We start from the raw sequence: 17,768 nt of genomic DNA, 5'->3' as shown, positions 1-17,768 counted from the left end.
ACACACACATGCATGCCCATACATTCACACACCCATACATTCACACAAACACACACACACACATTCACACAAACACATCCATACATTCACACAAACACACACACACACATTCACACAAACACAGACACACCCATACATTCACACAAACACGCACACACACATTCACACACACACACCCATACATTCACACAAACACACACACACACACATTCACACAAACACACACACCCATACATTCACACAAACACACACACACACATTCACACAAACACACACACACCCATACATTCACACAAACACACACACACACATTCACACAAACACACACACACCCATACATTCACACAAACACACACCCATACATTCACACACACACATACCCATACATTCACACACACTCACACTCACACAAACACACACACACACACACATTCCTGGAACTAAAAATATGATTTAAAACAAAAAATCAGTAGATGAGATAAAATTCAAACTGGTGAGACCCAAGTTAGTGACCCAGAACATCCAGTGAAAGAAATCTCTGAGAGCAGAGCAATAATTCAATAGGTTAGAAATGATGAGAGGAAAAGATGGAGAGTTAGCTGCTAAATCCTGGAGACCTAACATGAGAACAATCGATTGCAAAAGGAGAGAAAGAGACAGATGGGAAAGCAACAGTAATTATACAAATCAAAAAAGAAACTATCCCAAGCAGTAGACAGCTCTGAACCTAGTTTCAAATTGATTTGGAGAAAAGCCTCAGATCTCTTACAAAATTCCAGAATAAAGTATTAGAAAAGAAATAAATGTCCTAAATTCACACCACCAGATAACACCTACTACATTTTTGAAAATAGAAATAATGTGTGTACAGGAAAAACCAGAAAATCCAATGGTTCATAAACAGTGAAAGTAAAAGGAAAAGTCGTCCTTCATCCCCTGCATTTCCCTCCCAGGCTTTCTGCAAAAGGTAATCGCTATTAACGGTTCCCCGCGACTTCTCACTGCCCCCAAGTCTATGCATACACCAACACATATATCTATATAGATGCTTGCTTTTATTTATTTATATTAATAAAAATTCTTGCATATCATCATATGCCAATTTTTTTTAATATTGTAAGATAATATGGACATGATGTCATTTTCCAACAGACCCTCTACAGGGAAATTTCAAGCAATGAAATTACCAGGTCAAAGGCACTTGCATTTTTATTGATTAAAGACCTTAAAATACTCCTGGTACATAGTAGGCTCTCAGTAAATATTTTTAAACAAACTAAAATGGTCATGTTGTTCACCATAAGGGTAGAATTAACATATATTCCATATGTAAGACTTTTAAAGTCATTATAGTTTGTAGAATGGTAACGCCCCCAAAAAGAGATGTCCGTGTCCTGATCCCCAGAAACTGTGAACATGATCTTACTGGGAAAAGTCTTTGAAGCTGTGATTAAGTTAAGGCAGTGGAAATGAGGAGATCACCCTGGATTACCCAGGGGGCCTCTCTAGCCAGTAACAAATGTCCCCTGTAAGGCAGAAGGAAATGTGAGAGACACATTGAGGAGAAAGTGATGTGAAAGGCAAAGACTGGAGGGGGGCAGCCACAAGCCCAGGAACGCGGGGCAGCCACCAGAAGCTGCAAGGTCCAATAGCCAGTTCTCCCCTAGGGCTTCCCGAGGGAGTGTCCCTGCCAAAATTTCATTTCAGAACTCCAGCTTCCAGAACTATAAGAGAATTCATTGCTATTGTTTAAGCCACCAAGTCGGTGCTATTTGGTTATGGCAGCCTCAGGAAATGAACACAGTCATTACTATTAAATTAGAGCCTGGTAGTAAAACAGAAAAGAGCACCTAGAGTTTGGAGGCAAATCGATTATGAACCAAAAGATAGGTCAAATTCCAGGGTCCTGGCCCTGAGAGCAGCCTCTTGGCTTCCTCCCAAACCCCCTGTAGTCCCCAGCATATACATTCTCTCGTGGCCAGACCTGAAACTGAGACCCAAAACAACTAACAAAGGAAAGCAAACACAACTTACCAATTTTTCTTTGTTTTGGCACAGGTATATGCAATACTAATTGATCCAACCAAGACTTCGAGAAGGAAGTTTATAAATGCTTTGGGGTTTTTTCTTAAAAGCTCAGGTGGTGGCAGATGGAGACTCACACGTCTACATCCATCTAATCGTAACTGATCCAGCGAGAGACTTTCTGAAGAGGGGAGAGCACTTTCCCAGTCTTCAGTCTCTCCCTGATGAAGAATTATCATGGCATCTGGAACAGAGCAGTATACTCCTTTCACAAAGTGCTGAAGCTAATTACCAACCAATTCCAGCACAGACTGGCTTAGAACCCTGCAGTGGCCCTCTCTGGGTTCCAAGCCCCTCACTGGCCAGTTTTGACTTAATGAAACTAATCCTGTTTTACTCTTAGATAATGCTTCGTTTTAAAAGCATTGCCAAATATAGAGTCTCAATTCTTTTATGTTGTTGCTCACACAAAACAATGAGAGAGAAATGGGGCAGGGGGGATTGTATATGTTGTGTACATAGTCTAGAAGAAGAAAGCTGACCTTCAAAGAGGCAGCACCCCTTGTCCATGTTCCCGACTTCAAATCCACTGATGTCCCCAACTTTAAATCCACCGATGTTCCCCACACCATAATGCCCCGAAGGACTGACCCACCTGAGCCAGACATAAATGAAAAATGAGCCTGTTTATGTCCAGGTGCTCTCTCTTCTTAGGAGGGGGACTGAAAGGGAATCATCTGTGTGCACACATGCAAAGGGGCATCAGCATCCAGGCATTTCTGACCATCCAAGCTCCCATTATCCTCAAACTCATTGCTCCTGGTGTGTTTTACTTTGAATAAGATTCATTAAAGAAATTATCCAAGTTGAATTGTATTTTAGGTTAAATGTGGATCCAGCCTCTACTGTCTTTCGATACCAGGGAGGCAGATCATCAGAGAGCTCGTGTGTACTTAAAACCGTATTTGTCTAAGTGCATAGCGTTCAAAAGCCTGGATGCCTACCTTTCCTTGGCAAGTCATCAATAATAATAAAGTTCCAGGATTCGTTCTCCATAATGCTACAAAAAGCAAATTAAAAGCAAGATCAATTGTGCTTTTTGAAAATGCTGAAAAAATTCTTTGGGTTTTTTTTGTGACTGCTAGAAACCAAAAAAGTTCTTCTCTAAAGATAATTCCCATTTCTTTTTCTTGAGTCATAGGTGTAATAAGCAATTTGAATTAAATAATGACCAAATTAATTCTAATTTGAATTAAAGGCAAGAGGTCTCGATTTACATATTCAAATTCATTTATTCACTAAATATGGATGGGGTTCCCACTCTGTGCCAAGCATGTGCTGGGGCGCTAGGAGGGAGTAAAACAGTCTCCAGTCATGACAAGCACACCTTCCGCGGAGCAGTCAGGCCGTGAATATGCATCGATTTAGTCTAGTTTTCAGCAAAGCACATTTAGAGACTCAGGGCCGGCCAGTCCTGCCCCCACCCAGACGCCCCGCACTGGAGGATTACAGAAAGCGACAAACATAGCAGCTGGCCTCACATCTGCAATTCAGTTAGGTAGCCAGGAAAACATGCATGAGAGGGACAGACGCCAAAAGCAGCAATCATTCGGAGACACAGGGACGCTAGTCCTGCGTGGGGATTTTTAAGGACACGGACTCCCGAGAAGGGCGGGCCTCCGGGAGGGTGCGTGTGCTCGCCGAGGCCGCCTCCCGCTGCCTGGGGGCCGCCTGCCACCTTCTTGCGCCTGTTCTGCTGTTAAATTCATACACGTTCCCGGAGACTGTGGGGAGAACGCAGAACACAGAGGAGGTAAATTCTAATGAACTCACAAAGCATTTCTTCATCCCACCAAGTGTGCAGTGAGCATTTGCTATATAGCCAGTGTAGTGACACACTGCTTGTCTTTTCAGGCCTCGCTCTGGTACCGAAGGGGCATGAGAAGCGGAGCTGGAAGTAGCGTGTGAATTCACATGCACTGAAAACTGCCCCTTAGCACTAGAGGGCTCTTCCATGTGCAGGGATGTTTCTCATCTTGACCATGGTTGTGGCCATATGAATCTATATGTGATTAAATGTCATAGAACTATTCACGCAGACATCATAAATACAATAATAATAACAGCAATACATAATAGCTTACTCCTATAGTATTTACCGGACTCTGTTTTCCTATATGAATCTATTTAATCCACTCCCATCCTTGTGACATACATACATATTATGAGCCACATTTTAGAGACGGGGAAACTGGGCACAGAGATGTGATTAGACTTCATGAATAAACCAATGCTGTATGCATCACATTCTGGGTCCCACAGAACATTAGATAAATGATCGTATGTCCAATCGTATATAGCGAAACTTATTTTTATTTTAAAATAGTTCTCTTCTGTGTCATGTAACACTTCAATGTGCTGAGTCAGTATCAAAAATCCATTCATTAAAGATGCTTCTTCTTCCGCCAGGGCCACTGTGCCAGGGTGGACAATGCACGTCCCTGACGAACACCTCCCTGCACCAAAAACATCTGTCCCATCACTCAGCAGTGCATGTTGGAACTTGAAGACCAGTGGCTGAGCAGTTGCACATCAAATATCCAATTTCAAAATAAGCCAACACAACAACTATGTCCTCAGTATTGAGAAGACCAAAGACAATGAGTATCAGTCAAATTCTGAACAGAGTAAAAGTGACCACAATAGTTCATTATCTTCATTAGACCACACTGACATGTTTTGCTGTTCTGCAGAATGGAGCAACCCAGGGCCCAGGGTGTGTCAAGGTGCTGGGCCTTCCCAGGCCATTGGTAGGAGGCCATGGCTAGTGTTAGGATGAGGGTTCGTGTCAGACTGACTAGCTTTTGATCTTGACTCTTTCCCTCACTAAACTGTAATTCTGGGGAAGTAACCTTGTCTCTCTGTGCCTCAGTGTTCCCATTTGTAAAACTGAGCATATTAATAACAGCCACTATCTCAGAAATAGTTAGGAAAATGAAGAATTCACGTAAAAGCATTTTCACCATACTAAGAATTCAACAAATATATGCTATGGTTTGATATTAAAAATGTCCTAATAACATCTTGTAATAAGTCTGCACCTGCATAGTCAAACATAAAGTCTTTCAGTATACAAGAAATAATGTTAAAATTAAGTAGGTGATATTGCTGCATTCATAGCCAAAAGGTAGACCTAATCCATATGTCCGTTGCTGGATGAGTGGATATGCAGAATGTGGTAAGCCCTTCACATTATTCAGCCTTAATAAGGAAGGAAACTGGCACACGCTACAACATGGATGAACGCTGAAGATGCTGTGCTTAGTAAAATAAAGCAGTGACGGAAGGATAAATATTATATGATTCCCCTTACAGGAAGTACCTAGAGTAGTAAATTCATAGAGACAGAAAACAGAATGGTGGTTTTCAGGGGCAGAGGGAAGAAGGGAATGAGGTTAGTGTTTTGCGGGTACAGTTTCAGCTGGGGAAGTTGAAAACTTCTGGAGATAGATGGGGTAATGGTTGCACAGCAATATGAATGTGCTTAATGCCACAGAACTGTACAATTAAAAATAGCTAAAATGCTAAATTTTATTTTATGCATAATTAACACAATAAAAAATTAAATAGATTAATAATTATAAAGTGCTCTGAATAAGCATGCTACATTGCAAGTACTAAATAGGTGTTTATTAAATACACATTTTCAAAAATTTTAGAGGAAGGCAAAAAATATCAAATGCAGTTTTTATTATTTTCAATACTAATAGTTAAGTAGAAAAGGAAGCAGGAGAAGATCCTGAAGGTCTGCTGCAGGCCACTCTGCGATTCTTCTACCAGAAGGTCCAGTACAAGACATGCCACCCGCTGCGGGCACACGACAGTCTCCTCGCTGCTCTGTAGCCAAGCACCTACCTGCCTCCTCCCCGTCTGCCTCTGTCCTATCTCAGTTAAGATTTAGTCTCTGTTCTAAAGAGCTCCACCAACTCTTTTGCTTCCTTTCCTTGAAAGCCATGTGATCTTAAATATATGCTGTGACCTCTCTGAGACTCTTTTTCATGTCAATAAAATAGGGACCATGATGGCACTTCATTATAAGGTTGTTGCGAGGATTAAAACGGGATAAGGCATGTTGGACATAGAAGCACTCAACAAAGTTTACGCATGCTTTTAAAGAATTCCTGGTAATTGGAGCTCCTAAAAGCCCAGTTATTTTATAGTTAAATTATAGAACAATCAACCTGGATAGCCATCTGAAGACTAGCTGAACAGAAGTTCAACAAAACTAAAAGACAGGCCACTGAATGGGAGAATATATTCGCCAATGATACATCTGATAACGGATTAATATCTAAAATTTACAAAAACTAATACAACTCAAAACCAAAACAAAACAATCCAAAGAGGACATTTGAGTGGCCAATAGACATATGAAAAGATACTCAACATCACCCATTATCAGAGAAATGTAAATTAAAACCACAATGATGTATCCCCTCACGTGTCAGAATGGCTATCATCAATCAATCAACAAACAAGTGTTGATGAGTGGTGGAAAAAAAGGGCACCTTTGTTCACTGCTGGTGAGATTGCAAATTGATGTAGCCACTATGAAGGTATAGAGGTTTCTCAAAAAATTAAAAATAGAACTATCTTATGACCCAGAAATTCCACTTCTGGGTATATATCCAAAGAAATCCAAAATATTCATTTGAAAAGATATATGCACCCCTATGATCACTGCAGTGTTATGTACAACAATGTAGATATGGACGCGATCCAAGTTCCATCAATAGATGAGTGGATAAAGAAGCTGTGATAAATGTATACAATGGAATGTTCCTCGACCATAAAAAGGAATGAAACCTTACCATTTGTGACAACATGGATGGACCTAGAGGGTATTATGTTAAGTGAAATAAGTCAGATAGAGAAAGACAAATACCACATGACTTCACATATATGTGATCTAAAGAACAAAAGAAATGAACAAACAAAACAAAAACAGTCTCAGATACAGAGAACAAACTGAGGGTTGCCAGATGGGAGGGGGATTGGGGAGCTGGGTGAAAAAGGTGAAGGGATTAAGGAGTACAAATTGGTAGTTACAGAGTAGTCACTGGGATGTAAAGGACAGCATGGGGTATATAGTCAATAATACTGTAACAACTATGTATGGTGCCAAATGGGTACTTGAATTATCAAGGGGATCGCTTTGTAAAGTTCATAATTGTCTAACCACTATGCTGTACACCTGAAACTAATATAAAATAATATTGAATGTCAACTGTAATTATTTTTTTTAATTTTTAAAGAGTTAGTGGGACCCACCTGAGCCCAACCATGCAACCACCCCCACCAAGTTGTCAGTCCTGTGATTAAGCCATTTTGGACCCACCAGACCAGACAAATGCCGCTGAATATCAATGAAGTTCCTCTTAATACAAAAGCCAATGAATTGCCCAGGTGACACCTGCACAAGTTCTTGACCCACAAAATTTTGCAATGTAATAAAATGGTGGTTATTCTAAGCCAGTAAGTCTTGGGGTAGTTTACACAACAATAGTAACCAGGAGGAAAAATGCATTTTATTTGGCCTGCAAAATGGAGTTTGTTTTCATTGAATTACTTACCTGCATTTTAAAAAATGGGCAGATTTCATGTAATAATTTAGATTTGCGGCTTCTTTTTAAGCATCATAATTCTGGCAACTCCAGGCCTATTCCCAATGTGGCAAGAATTTGATGGAGCCCAGTAACAGCCATGGCTCCCAAGCATCAGTTACCATTGATGATTGAATTGTCCTATATGGTACATTTTGGTCATTAATTTTACCTGCTTTGAATGCTCTGCATTAGGACAGAGTCTCATTATGCAAAGCATAATGAATAAATAATTCATTCACACAGTTTAGCATCCAAATAGGCAAAACGGGCTTAACTCAAAGATATTTCAGCACCATACCTGGATCAATGGCCTCTCCATCAAATACGGTTTCATACACTATGGTTTCCTTTAAAAAAACAACACCACAAAATATTAGCAATAAGGTCAGCTTGATAAAATTAATTTTGACAAGTGCTGCATACTTTGAGCAGGTGACTTCTTATAAATGGCCTCAATTTTCTTATGTAGAGAGCTAGCAGCCTTGGTTCAAAAATGTCCTGCTATTCCTGTCTCCTCCCAGCCCCAGCTCGGGCCCCACAGCAGCCTGCCCACCGTGCCCTCCGTCAGCTCAGATCTCGCTATTGATCCGAAGTCTCTTATCGTCAATGGGGAGTGCTCTGGGCTGAACTGTGTTCCCTCAAGCTTCACATGCTGAAGCCCTAACCCCAGTACCTCGGCATGTGACCATATTTAAGATCGGGCCTGTAAGTGGGTGACTGAAGTAAAACCAGGTCAGATGGGTGGGCCTTAATCTAATCTGAGTGGTGTCGCTATCAAACAAGAGATTAGGACACAGTCCAAACACATGAGAAATGAACTTGCAAGGACACCGAGCGAAGGCAGTTATGTGCAAGCCAAGGAGAGAGACCTCAGAAGACACCAGACCTGCCGACACTTCCCCTGAGACTTCTGACCTCTAGAACCGGGATTTAAAAGCCTGCCGTTTAAGCCACCCAGCCTGCACGGGTTTGTTCTGCCAGCCCCAGCTCACTAATACAGGTGATGGGCTGGCATCCGTTTCGTCAAAGAAGAGGAGGGGGAAGAGAGCACTGGGGGAAACCAGCTCATGCAACAACGTCACGGTCATTCGGGATGCAGAGAGGAATGCTCGTTGTCAAAGGGGCAGCACGTGGAGCAGGAAAACGGGAGATGGAGACTGAAAATGCCTTTTCTTACCCTGCCCCGAATTGCTATCCCTGGAACAGCCTTACCCCTGGTACAGATGTTCACGTGGATCCGTTAATGGATGAGCCTTAGCCAATTTAAAGATTCCAACACCCCAGGGTATATATTTTACTATCTGCTGAGAAACTCCAGGGTTGGAGGCTTATTCAGCTTTATCACATAGCTAACCTATTTTCAAATCTAGATCCCACCCTCTTTTTATGCACTTATTTATCTGATACCACCTTGCGGTGCCAAAGTAGATCTTATTTTTAAGTAATGGTAAATAACGCTTATTTCCATTTGTCTAGAGTTATTTTTGTTGAATACAATATTTGTGGCAAAAATTGACCTAAGTGAGATTCTAAGACTAGATCTGAAATCCCAGTCTTGTAATACACAGAAGTTCAACAGAAGCAGATAAATTGAAATAATTTTATTTCCTTTCTGTGATGCCTGAGTAGATTTACCGTATGTTTGCGTGGAAGAACTCTCTACTGAACAATAATTATAGAGAAAATCTAGTCTTCTTTCTTCTACTACAGAGGGGTCATAAAAATGTACTTACTGTTAACACTTCTAGTTTTTTATTTCTGTTTTCCATGACAGTATTTTCCGTTTGATTTCTATCTCCTATTCAATAAATACATAAGCAAACAAATTAAAAAATAAATGGCAGGTATCTGACGAGTGGCTTTTTAAATCACACAATTCATAATCATCAGGTGACAATTAGCAATCTGTATCTTACCTGCAATATACTTTATTCCCCTGTATGAAAAGAAAATTTGACAAAATATCAGCTTCATTATGCTATCACATGCCAAAAAAAAATCAATTTTTGCAGCACATGACTATTATTACATCTCTCTAATTCCCAATTTTTAAAAAACTTATTTATGGTGAATAATAAACTAATCTCATTAACCATCACTGCCTCCCATCCCTGAATCATAAATTATCCCTGCTTAGTTAATAAAACCCCATAATCAACTCTATTTTTGAGGCCATGGCGAACTATTTTTGGATGGCGATGGAAGCTTTTTCTCCCCATTTCTTTGGCATCAGCCCAGCCTCACGTAGATTCAAAGCAAGTATGGAGAGGTCCCCGGAGGTTGTCAGACACCCGCCAGGGAACTGCTTGGCTCAAAATAATATGGGACTTGTTTGGCTTGTCTGCTCACAAATTGATTTGTTTAAAATCTAGTCTCACAGAAAATGTGTTTCAGAGGTTCTAAGGCAGAACCCAGACATACAGTCTTTCTGTTTTTTAAACAGCAGGTTTGGAGCCCTGGATGGGACCATCCTGTTTTGTTTCCCAAGTAGATTCCTCTGTGCCCTCAAGAGCAGGGAGGCAGAAGCCCTCAGTGCAAGGTGACCAGGCCTCAGGGATTTCAGCTCCTTACATCAGAAGCTTAGAAAGAAACATCTCGTACTTGGGTTTGGGCTTGGAGACTTCCTTGGCCGTTTTCCGACAGCATCCCATAGTGTTTCCGTATCTCCAAAGCAGGAAACACACCCAGGAAACCAGCCCGGCAAAGAAAACAGCCATCAGAGTGAAGATGAAAGGAATGGACCAGTCACTGGATGTGTACGTGTTGATGGCTGTGTACACAATGGTCAGGCCTTTTCTTTGCTGGGAAATATTATTTCAAAACAAACAGAGCATTAGCTTATGTTTTCAAAGAGCATCTGTCTACAAATAGCATCAGTAGAGAGCTGTGGCCCTATACAGACGGGGGGGGACATTAACTCAGATTATGAATTTTTGTAAAAACCACAGGCAATATGAGGAACACCCAAACCCAGAGAAGGCACCAATTTAAGCATCTGAAGACTTGAATTGTATGTAATCACTGCAGTGACTGCTCTGCAAACTTGAACAAAAACACTTCTCCTCTCGGCTTCAGTTTTCCCATCTGGAAAATCAAGGGTTGAACTAGATGGCATCTGAGGATTTTTTAGGCTCGTATGCCTCTATTATCTACTCTACACAGGATAAACTCTTTTGTGCAGCTTGAGGGAACAGTGTGTTTTTGAAAATCAAATATTCCGGTGGAAAGACTTATCACATACGTTGTAAAAAAATGACTCTATTTCAAAGGACAGAAGACAATAAAATACCATTCTGGAGTCCAACTGAGGCCTTGCCCATCTGTTTTGGAAATTGCAGAATACTAAAGGATCTGCTAAACTTCACAGGACTGGACCAAACATTAGATGAAATGACGAATATCAGCCATGTAGTAGAGTCCCTGGCACATGGTAGGTGCCATTACTATAGTATGATCGCTGGGGAATAAAAGCGCTCATTTGTGGAGATATTGAACTGACAGATTTCATTAACCAGGGGGCCTTTCTGGAGGGCAGGACTTGCAGACCATTCAGACAGAATCAGGTCCTTGGGAGCCCGCTGTGCCCCACCCGCAGTCCTCCCTCCTCTCAGCAGGCTTGCACGCACAGCTGCGCGCTCTAAAACGTGGCCTGGGGGGGGGGCGAGTGGAAAGGCCCGTGGGCCAAGGTGATGCCCTAAGTAGCCTTTCAGCCTTTCCAGATGAAACTTGAATTTACAAGAGAGTATTTCCCACAGGGGCCCCAATTAAATTCCATAGCTCCTTACTTCAGAACTGGTGGTGGGAGGAGGCGGCACGTTGGCCCTTGTCACATAAATGTCTATAACAGCAGTGCCTGTCCTGGGCTTGGTGGCTTTGCCGTCTCTCAGGTTGTCGTCGATGATGTGGACCAGAAGATGGTGTTGCCGCTGCAGTTCAGCTCCGGATTCGAAGTGAAAAGGATTCTTCACAATTAACTTTGGAGTATTTGAGCCTCGAGTTGGGTCAAATCCAAAATGATTGTTCTCATTTCCTTTAAAAGGGATCATTTAAAATTTATAATTACTTTAAGATACGTTAAAAGCTCTTCTCAAGCTGCCATACATAGCTTTTGAAACACAATGGGTGTAAATAAATAAACTTTCTATTGTTCTATGAATTCCTACGTCTATACAAGGCCTATAATAAATTTAAATAAAGTAATAATTCAGCTGGTCAGAAAAAAATTGTTTTAAAGGTCAAGATCATGAGTCTTATTTCCATATAAGGTCAGCAAGCATCAGACTATTATCAAATTATTCTGCCTTCGTTGCTTCCCCTTCCTTTATCTCCCACTCAGAGAAACTTAATTTCCACCTTCAGCTTTGTCTAGACCAGTATCATCAAATGGATCAGTCGGACCACAAATATCTATCGAGCCCGTCCTCAGCTTCAAGTCCAGTCTCCTCGGCCCTGGAGACACTGTTGGAAACAACATGAACGTAGGCCCCCATGATCTGGCAAGAGAAGCGGGCGTGGAACTAGTCCTGTAGTTAACTGTCAAGGTGCTTGCTGATGCCCACGCCCCCGGTCCTCCAGACACATAACAGCAGCTCTGACCTCCCTGCTTTAGGTACTTCTTCTTGTTCAACTGTCTCAAGATACCCGGTAAGTTTCCTTAATAGAAAATTTCATACTTTGTCATTTTATAACTGTTGATGTTATAACTCATTTCATGAACAATGAGTTCCATGAACATAAGACCCATGCCTGTCCTGTGCCCAATTTTAGTACAGATTTGGTCTCAGTAACTTTCTTCCATGTCACAAGATTATGACCAAAGTTGATATGGATCTTTGTGAAGGCAACAATAACGCAACTGAAAACATCTGTCCTAGAGACCCTGTATTACTGTCACATGGGAAGGTGGCTGCTGTTCTCAGCCAGCACCAGACAGCAGACTCAGTTCCTTGTAACTTAACCTGCAGTGTTTCCTGTGCAGGCCCAAAGTCTCTTCATTGTCAAGAATCATTGAAATTCAACAAGAGGAATAAGATTGGATGTGTGGAAGTGAAAAGGGTTCTTTGAGGAAACTTAATGCCTTCGATATAAAATAGCTTAACATTTATAAACATAGTTATTTCTGTGTTATATCATGTCGAAGAGGGTCCGACCAATGTCAATTTAACACATGCTCATGATTAAAAGAAATAATAAAACTACCCACCAGAAACTATCTCAAAGCGCATTTCAAAATCTTGTGAATCTCTGTCGTGGCAGTTTAGTTCGAAGCCATTGACATTTGTCCCAGCAACAACATTGTCAGAAATGACAGCCTTATATAGAGAGGGTGTGCAGACAGGTGCTTCATCATTTTCATCTTCGATGTCTACGGTGACCTGTCAGCCGTGAGAGAGACAGAAACATCGCATCCACGTCCTGTCACTATTTATACACAAAATCAGAAACAAGCATCTGGGTAGGGACAGATCATTTAGAATTATTAAAAGTCTGGAATTTTGAGTTTGAAAAAATGTTCCTGCAGATTCGGGTTCTAGCTGTGAAAATCAACTATCCAGTTGGCTTATTAATCCTGGGTCAACCGCAACATTTGGTGTGGCCATTAGGGAGAGCTTCAGAAGAACCCGTGGAAACCTCAAAAATTACATAAACGATGAGAAAAGGAAAACTGAAGAATGGTGCTTCTAAAAATTATAATCCCTTGAACCTTTTACATATCTCTGTTTAATGGCAAATATATCCTGAGTTTGCTCTTTGGTAACCTAAGGGCCTCCCCTGCATCATTCTCTCAAGTACGATACATTTTTTGGTAACAATATGATTACTTCAAAGTATGCTCTGACCTTAATCAGGGGCTGTTATCAAACTTTTCTTAATTAAAATAACATAAACCGGGGAAACTGTGATTTACATGGGAAAAGATCAAAATATCAAGGACTTTTAAATGTCAGTGATCGAATGCCATTCAGATGAGAAAGGTTATCTGCCTGCTCTTAGATGAGTAATAACTTTCTCAACAACATTTGCAGAATAATCCCTGGTGTGCTCATATTTGCAAGTATTATCTCTTTTAAACGTTTTCTGAAATGTTTTACCAACACAGCTAAGTTCTTGGAGGATAATTCATTCTTTAATGCTACTTTTATAGATTGGATACAGCTATCTGTTCTCTTCAATGTGTGAGGTGCCTTCATAAGTTTTAGGGAGACCTGTGATATAATGCAAACAGCACGGGACTTGAAATCAGAAATCTTGATTAAAACTTTGGGCCTTCGCCTTGCCAGATCCTTTATTTGGTCAAGTGACTTGGCCTTGTTCTCATCTGGCAAAAGGAGCTCTCAATCTCTCCCTTCCTAGGATGGCTGGGGGTAAAAATCCATCCAGTTACGAATATTTATTTAACACTTACTATGTGCTAAGCACTGGCCTAGACACAGAAGATACTCTGGTAAACCAAACAAAGAGCCTGCCCTATTGCATTTTATATTCCAAAGAAGGGGGCAAAGCAATAAACAAATTAACAAACGAATATATTAGGTAACGCCCTGTGGAAACTGACCCTCTGCAGGTTAAGGAGACAGAGAATAGCGATGGAAGGGTGTTGGTAGAGTGGTCAGAGGAGGCCTTTCTTTCCTGACTCCCTCTCCACTCCTTCCTCCTCCCCCATGTGTGATATATGCCCCAAGCAAGTATATATCCTCACAGAAGATGCCCTGTTTGGCCAGGTGGTTTTAATTTGCACAAATTATATCATGTTGTTTTCTGTTTCCTACTTTTCTCACAAGGCACCGTATTTTCTCGCTTTTTCTGTGTTGCTGCTCAGAAAACTAGCTTCCAGTTTCTTCCCGAGCCTTAGGATCCCATCCTATGCGTCTACCGTGGTCGCTCGTCCACTCTCTGGGGGTTGCTCCAGAGGTCACCGTCACACGCAACAGAAGAGACCTGCAGAAGCACGCTTCCTCTGCGCGGAACGTGGTTAGGGTAGAGTGAGGAGTGGGGCAAAGGCCTGGCTGCAGGCGTCCTTGTGCCCTGAAACAACAGGCAGAAGCTCACGCGGCTGCATTGAAGTAAGGGAGAGCTGGAAGCTGATGACCGAGGCAGCAGGGCCCTGCCCACCCAGGAAATGACCCTGGGGCTTGTGCTGAGCCGGCGGAAGCCACTGGAGAGCTTTGCGGGGGAGGAAAACTTGCCTTTGCGGGGCTCGCTCTGGCTACCGGGCGGGGAGTAGAGTGTGAAGGGCCGGAGCGGAGGCGGGGCTGCAGCAGGTGCGGGTGACACGGCACAGCCGGGGCCTTAGCGGAGGGCGGGTGAGAGTGGAAGGATTCGGGATCTATTTTGAAAGTAGCGACACTTTATTTAACTTTGCTGATGGATTAGAGAGACAGTTTAGAGTATCTGATAGTGATTAAGGACTCAGAGTTAATCTTTCTACTTCATCATATCTGGGTAAACTTGGATAAGTTACTTAACCTCAAAGCCTTGGAAACGAAAATTCTTCTATCTGTAAAAGGGAGTATTAATAACTGCCTCCCGGGGTGGCATTGAAGACTAAATTAGGCATCATAGTACTTGGCCTTTTTTGGGTCTCACTAAAGGGTGGGTGATATTAACGGTGACGGTGACAATGATGGTGATGGATTTCTAAACTTTGGAGTCTAAAGACCTAGCTCCCTTTTCTAAACTTAAAAGTCACATTTATCCATATCATCAATTTACTTGCTATGTGCTGTTCAACTTTTCTTATGTTAAAGATTTTAAGTTCCTTAAGAGCATAGTGTGTTACGCTTTTTTGTAACCCAGGATGTTGTGCTCAAAATAAACATTCAATAAATTTTTGTTAAAGAAAGAAATTTTGTAACTATGTAAGGTGACAGATGTTAACTAGACTTACTGTGGTGATGATTTCACATTTATACAAATATCGAATCATTATGCTGTACACCTGAAACTAAAGTAATGTTGTCAATTGTACTTCATTTTTTTTTCATGTAATATTTTTTAAAAGAAGGAATAAAAGCTCTTTCTCACCCTGGCCGGGTGGCTCAGTTGGTTGGAGCATCATCTCATACACAAAAAGGTTTCGGGTTCAATTACCAGTCAGGGCACAAGCCTAGGCTGCAGGTTCGTTCCCTAGTCGGGGTGGGGACAGGAGGCAACCGATCGATGTTTCTCCCTCACATCAATGTTTCTCTCTCTCCCTTACTCTTCCTCTAAAAATAAAAAAAAACACACGTATCCTCAGGTGAGGCTTAAAAAAAGTTCCTTCTCTGTCTTTAGCCAAAATATAAACTCTTTTTATAAGAAGAGAATCACTTGAAGTTGCTTTTTTAATCTGCTTTCCCCTCTTCTCATGTGTATTAAGTAAATGATAATTGCAAGTGGCATCATCCTGTACTATTTAGGGAGTTCATAAATGTCTACAAGAAAAACTGCCGCAGATACCTAAGCTTGGAGATCGCTCTCATAGGTATTTTCCTGAGACATCGAAGCTACATAATCCTGTCCCCATGACTGTAGTTCAGTCCCTGTGAAAGTCATTCTAACTGCTGATGTGTATGGGCCTGAGATTTGCCTCACAACGACAGGAAACCTAATCACCACATGAGCAGCGAGCCAGGGGGCTCTGTACAGTAAGAGGAAATGCACAGTGAATCCTCAGACCAGGTGGGGAGCTTAAAATTCTTCAGTCCTATTTCTGTCTCTTCTCCAGGGACAAAACCTTCTAGTCATTAATAACACAGCCCACATCATCAGCACAGCAGTATTCATGCTTGATATCTTTTAAGAGCCCTTTGATGTTTCTAAAATAATGTAGAAGCCCACACACACTCTCCCCCATTGCGATGCCACAAGAATGCCCCTTGGTTAAGTACCTTCGCTGTGAACATTACCACCCAATGAGAGGCAACCTGGGTTTGAGCCCAGTTCTACAATCCCTGAGTAAATTCAAGTAATTTTCCTAAACTCTGTGCCTGAGTTTCTTCACCTGTAGAGTAGAAATGATAACACTGCCATGAGGACTTAATTCGAAGAGTAACTACGTCAACATATAAAATGTGCCAAGAACAAAAGCTCGCACATGATAAATGTTAGATGCATATTTGCAATTACTACAAATTTTTTAATCTCATGAGAATTACTGGTTATTATTTGACCATTTTTCATTATTATTGTATGACCATTTCAACTGTAATAAATGAGAACTTAATGGGTCGTCTTTATTATATCTAAACCTGAGGCTCTTTACTTACCAGGGTCCTTGCTGTGCGAGGCTGCGATCTGTCACAGTCCACACCTTCCACGGTGAGGTTATACTGACTCACAGTCTCGTAGTCGGGCTGTGTGGTGAGCTCAATCATTCCAGAGACAGGGTGAATCCAGAATCTTTGTATAGCCTGAATGTCTCCACTGGTTATTTTGTACGTGACACAGTTTGGTGGGTGGTCTTCATCAATGGCAGTCACTCTTCCAACTTTGTAGAAAGCTGCCCATAACATTTATTAAGGTTTATTCTTGTCATGCAGATACACACGTTTCAAAAGCTTAACAAGTCTTTGCCTTCCAAATGGTATCACAGTTTCTCAAAGGATCAATCCGAATCCCTTGGACAATGAAATGTGTTGAAAAGCCCAACTCTACATGATGGAAGGTGGATTTACAGACAGTCTTCTTCCACTTTAAACCACGTGGCATAGGTCAAGTGATATGAGTTAACAGTAGCTTCACAATATTAATAATTGCGTACATGTATGGCATGCTCATTTTCTACCAGGCGTTATGCTAAGATTAGCATCAGATAATGGTTGACGGACAATACAGACCCTGGAACCAGGCTGCCTAGGTTCCAAGTCTTAGCTCTGCCACTTACTAGATGTAACTCAGTGAAAAATTCTATAACCTCCCTGGGCCTCATTTTTTTAAATCTGAAAACAAGGAATAATAACAGTGGCTCTCCTATAGAGTGGTGAGGATTAAGGACATTAAAATGCATAAAGCATTTAGGATAGTGCCTGGGATATAGTAAATGCTGTATCAGAATTATTTACACACCTTATCTCATTGAATCTTTTCAACAGCCTT

At 41.4% G+C, this 17,768-nt stretch overlaps 1 protein-coding gene across 1 annotated transcript in view; it reads right to left on the bottom strand.

The window, feature by feature from the left end:
• Positions 1 to 3,300: 3,300 nt before the first annotated feature.
• LOC308568204 (cadherin-related family member 3-like) overlaps positions 3,301 to 17,768 on the bottom strand; it is a gene marked incomplete at its 5' end in the record, with an annotated part of 67,295 nt that continues 52,827 nt past the window's right edge. The window contains 8 exons of the mRNA XM_081160842.1: positions 3,301 to 3,809; positions 7,990 to 8,038; positions 9,425 to 9,489; positions 9,608 to 9,627; positions 10,293 to 10,492; positions 11,477 to 11,721; positions 12,895 to 13,066; positions 16,940 to 17,172. Of these exons, the coding sequence (XP_081016968.1) occupies positions 3,652 to 3,809; positions 7,990 to 8,038; positions 9,425 to 9,489; positions 9,608 to 9,627; positions 10,293 to 10,492; positions 11,477 to 11,721; positions 12,895 to 13,066; positions 16,940 to 17,172 (1,142 nt within the window). The 3' untranslated portion in view covers positions 3,301 to 3,651. The remainder of the gene's footprint in view (positions 3,810 to 7,989; positions 8,039 to 9,424; positions 9,490 to 9,607; positions 9,628 to 10,292; positions 10,493 to 11,476; positions 11,722 to 12,894; positions 13,067 to 16,939; positions 17,173 to 17,768) is intronic.

The sequence above is a fragment of the Miniopterus schreibersii genome (genome assembly GCF_964146895.1).
Source record: "Miniopterus schreibersii genome assembly, chromosome: 15".
Lineage (NCBI taxonomy): Eukaryota > Metazoa > Chordata > Mammalia > Chiroptera > Miniopteridae > Miniopterus > Miniopterus schreibersii.
This window is presented reverse-complemented; position numbering and strand designations above follow the sequence as displayed.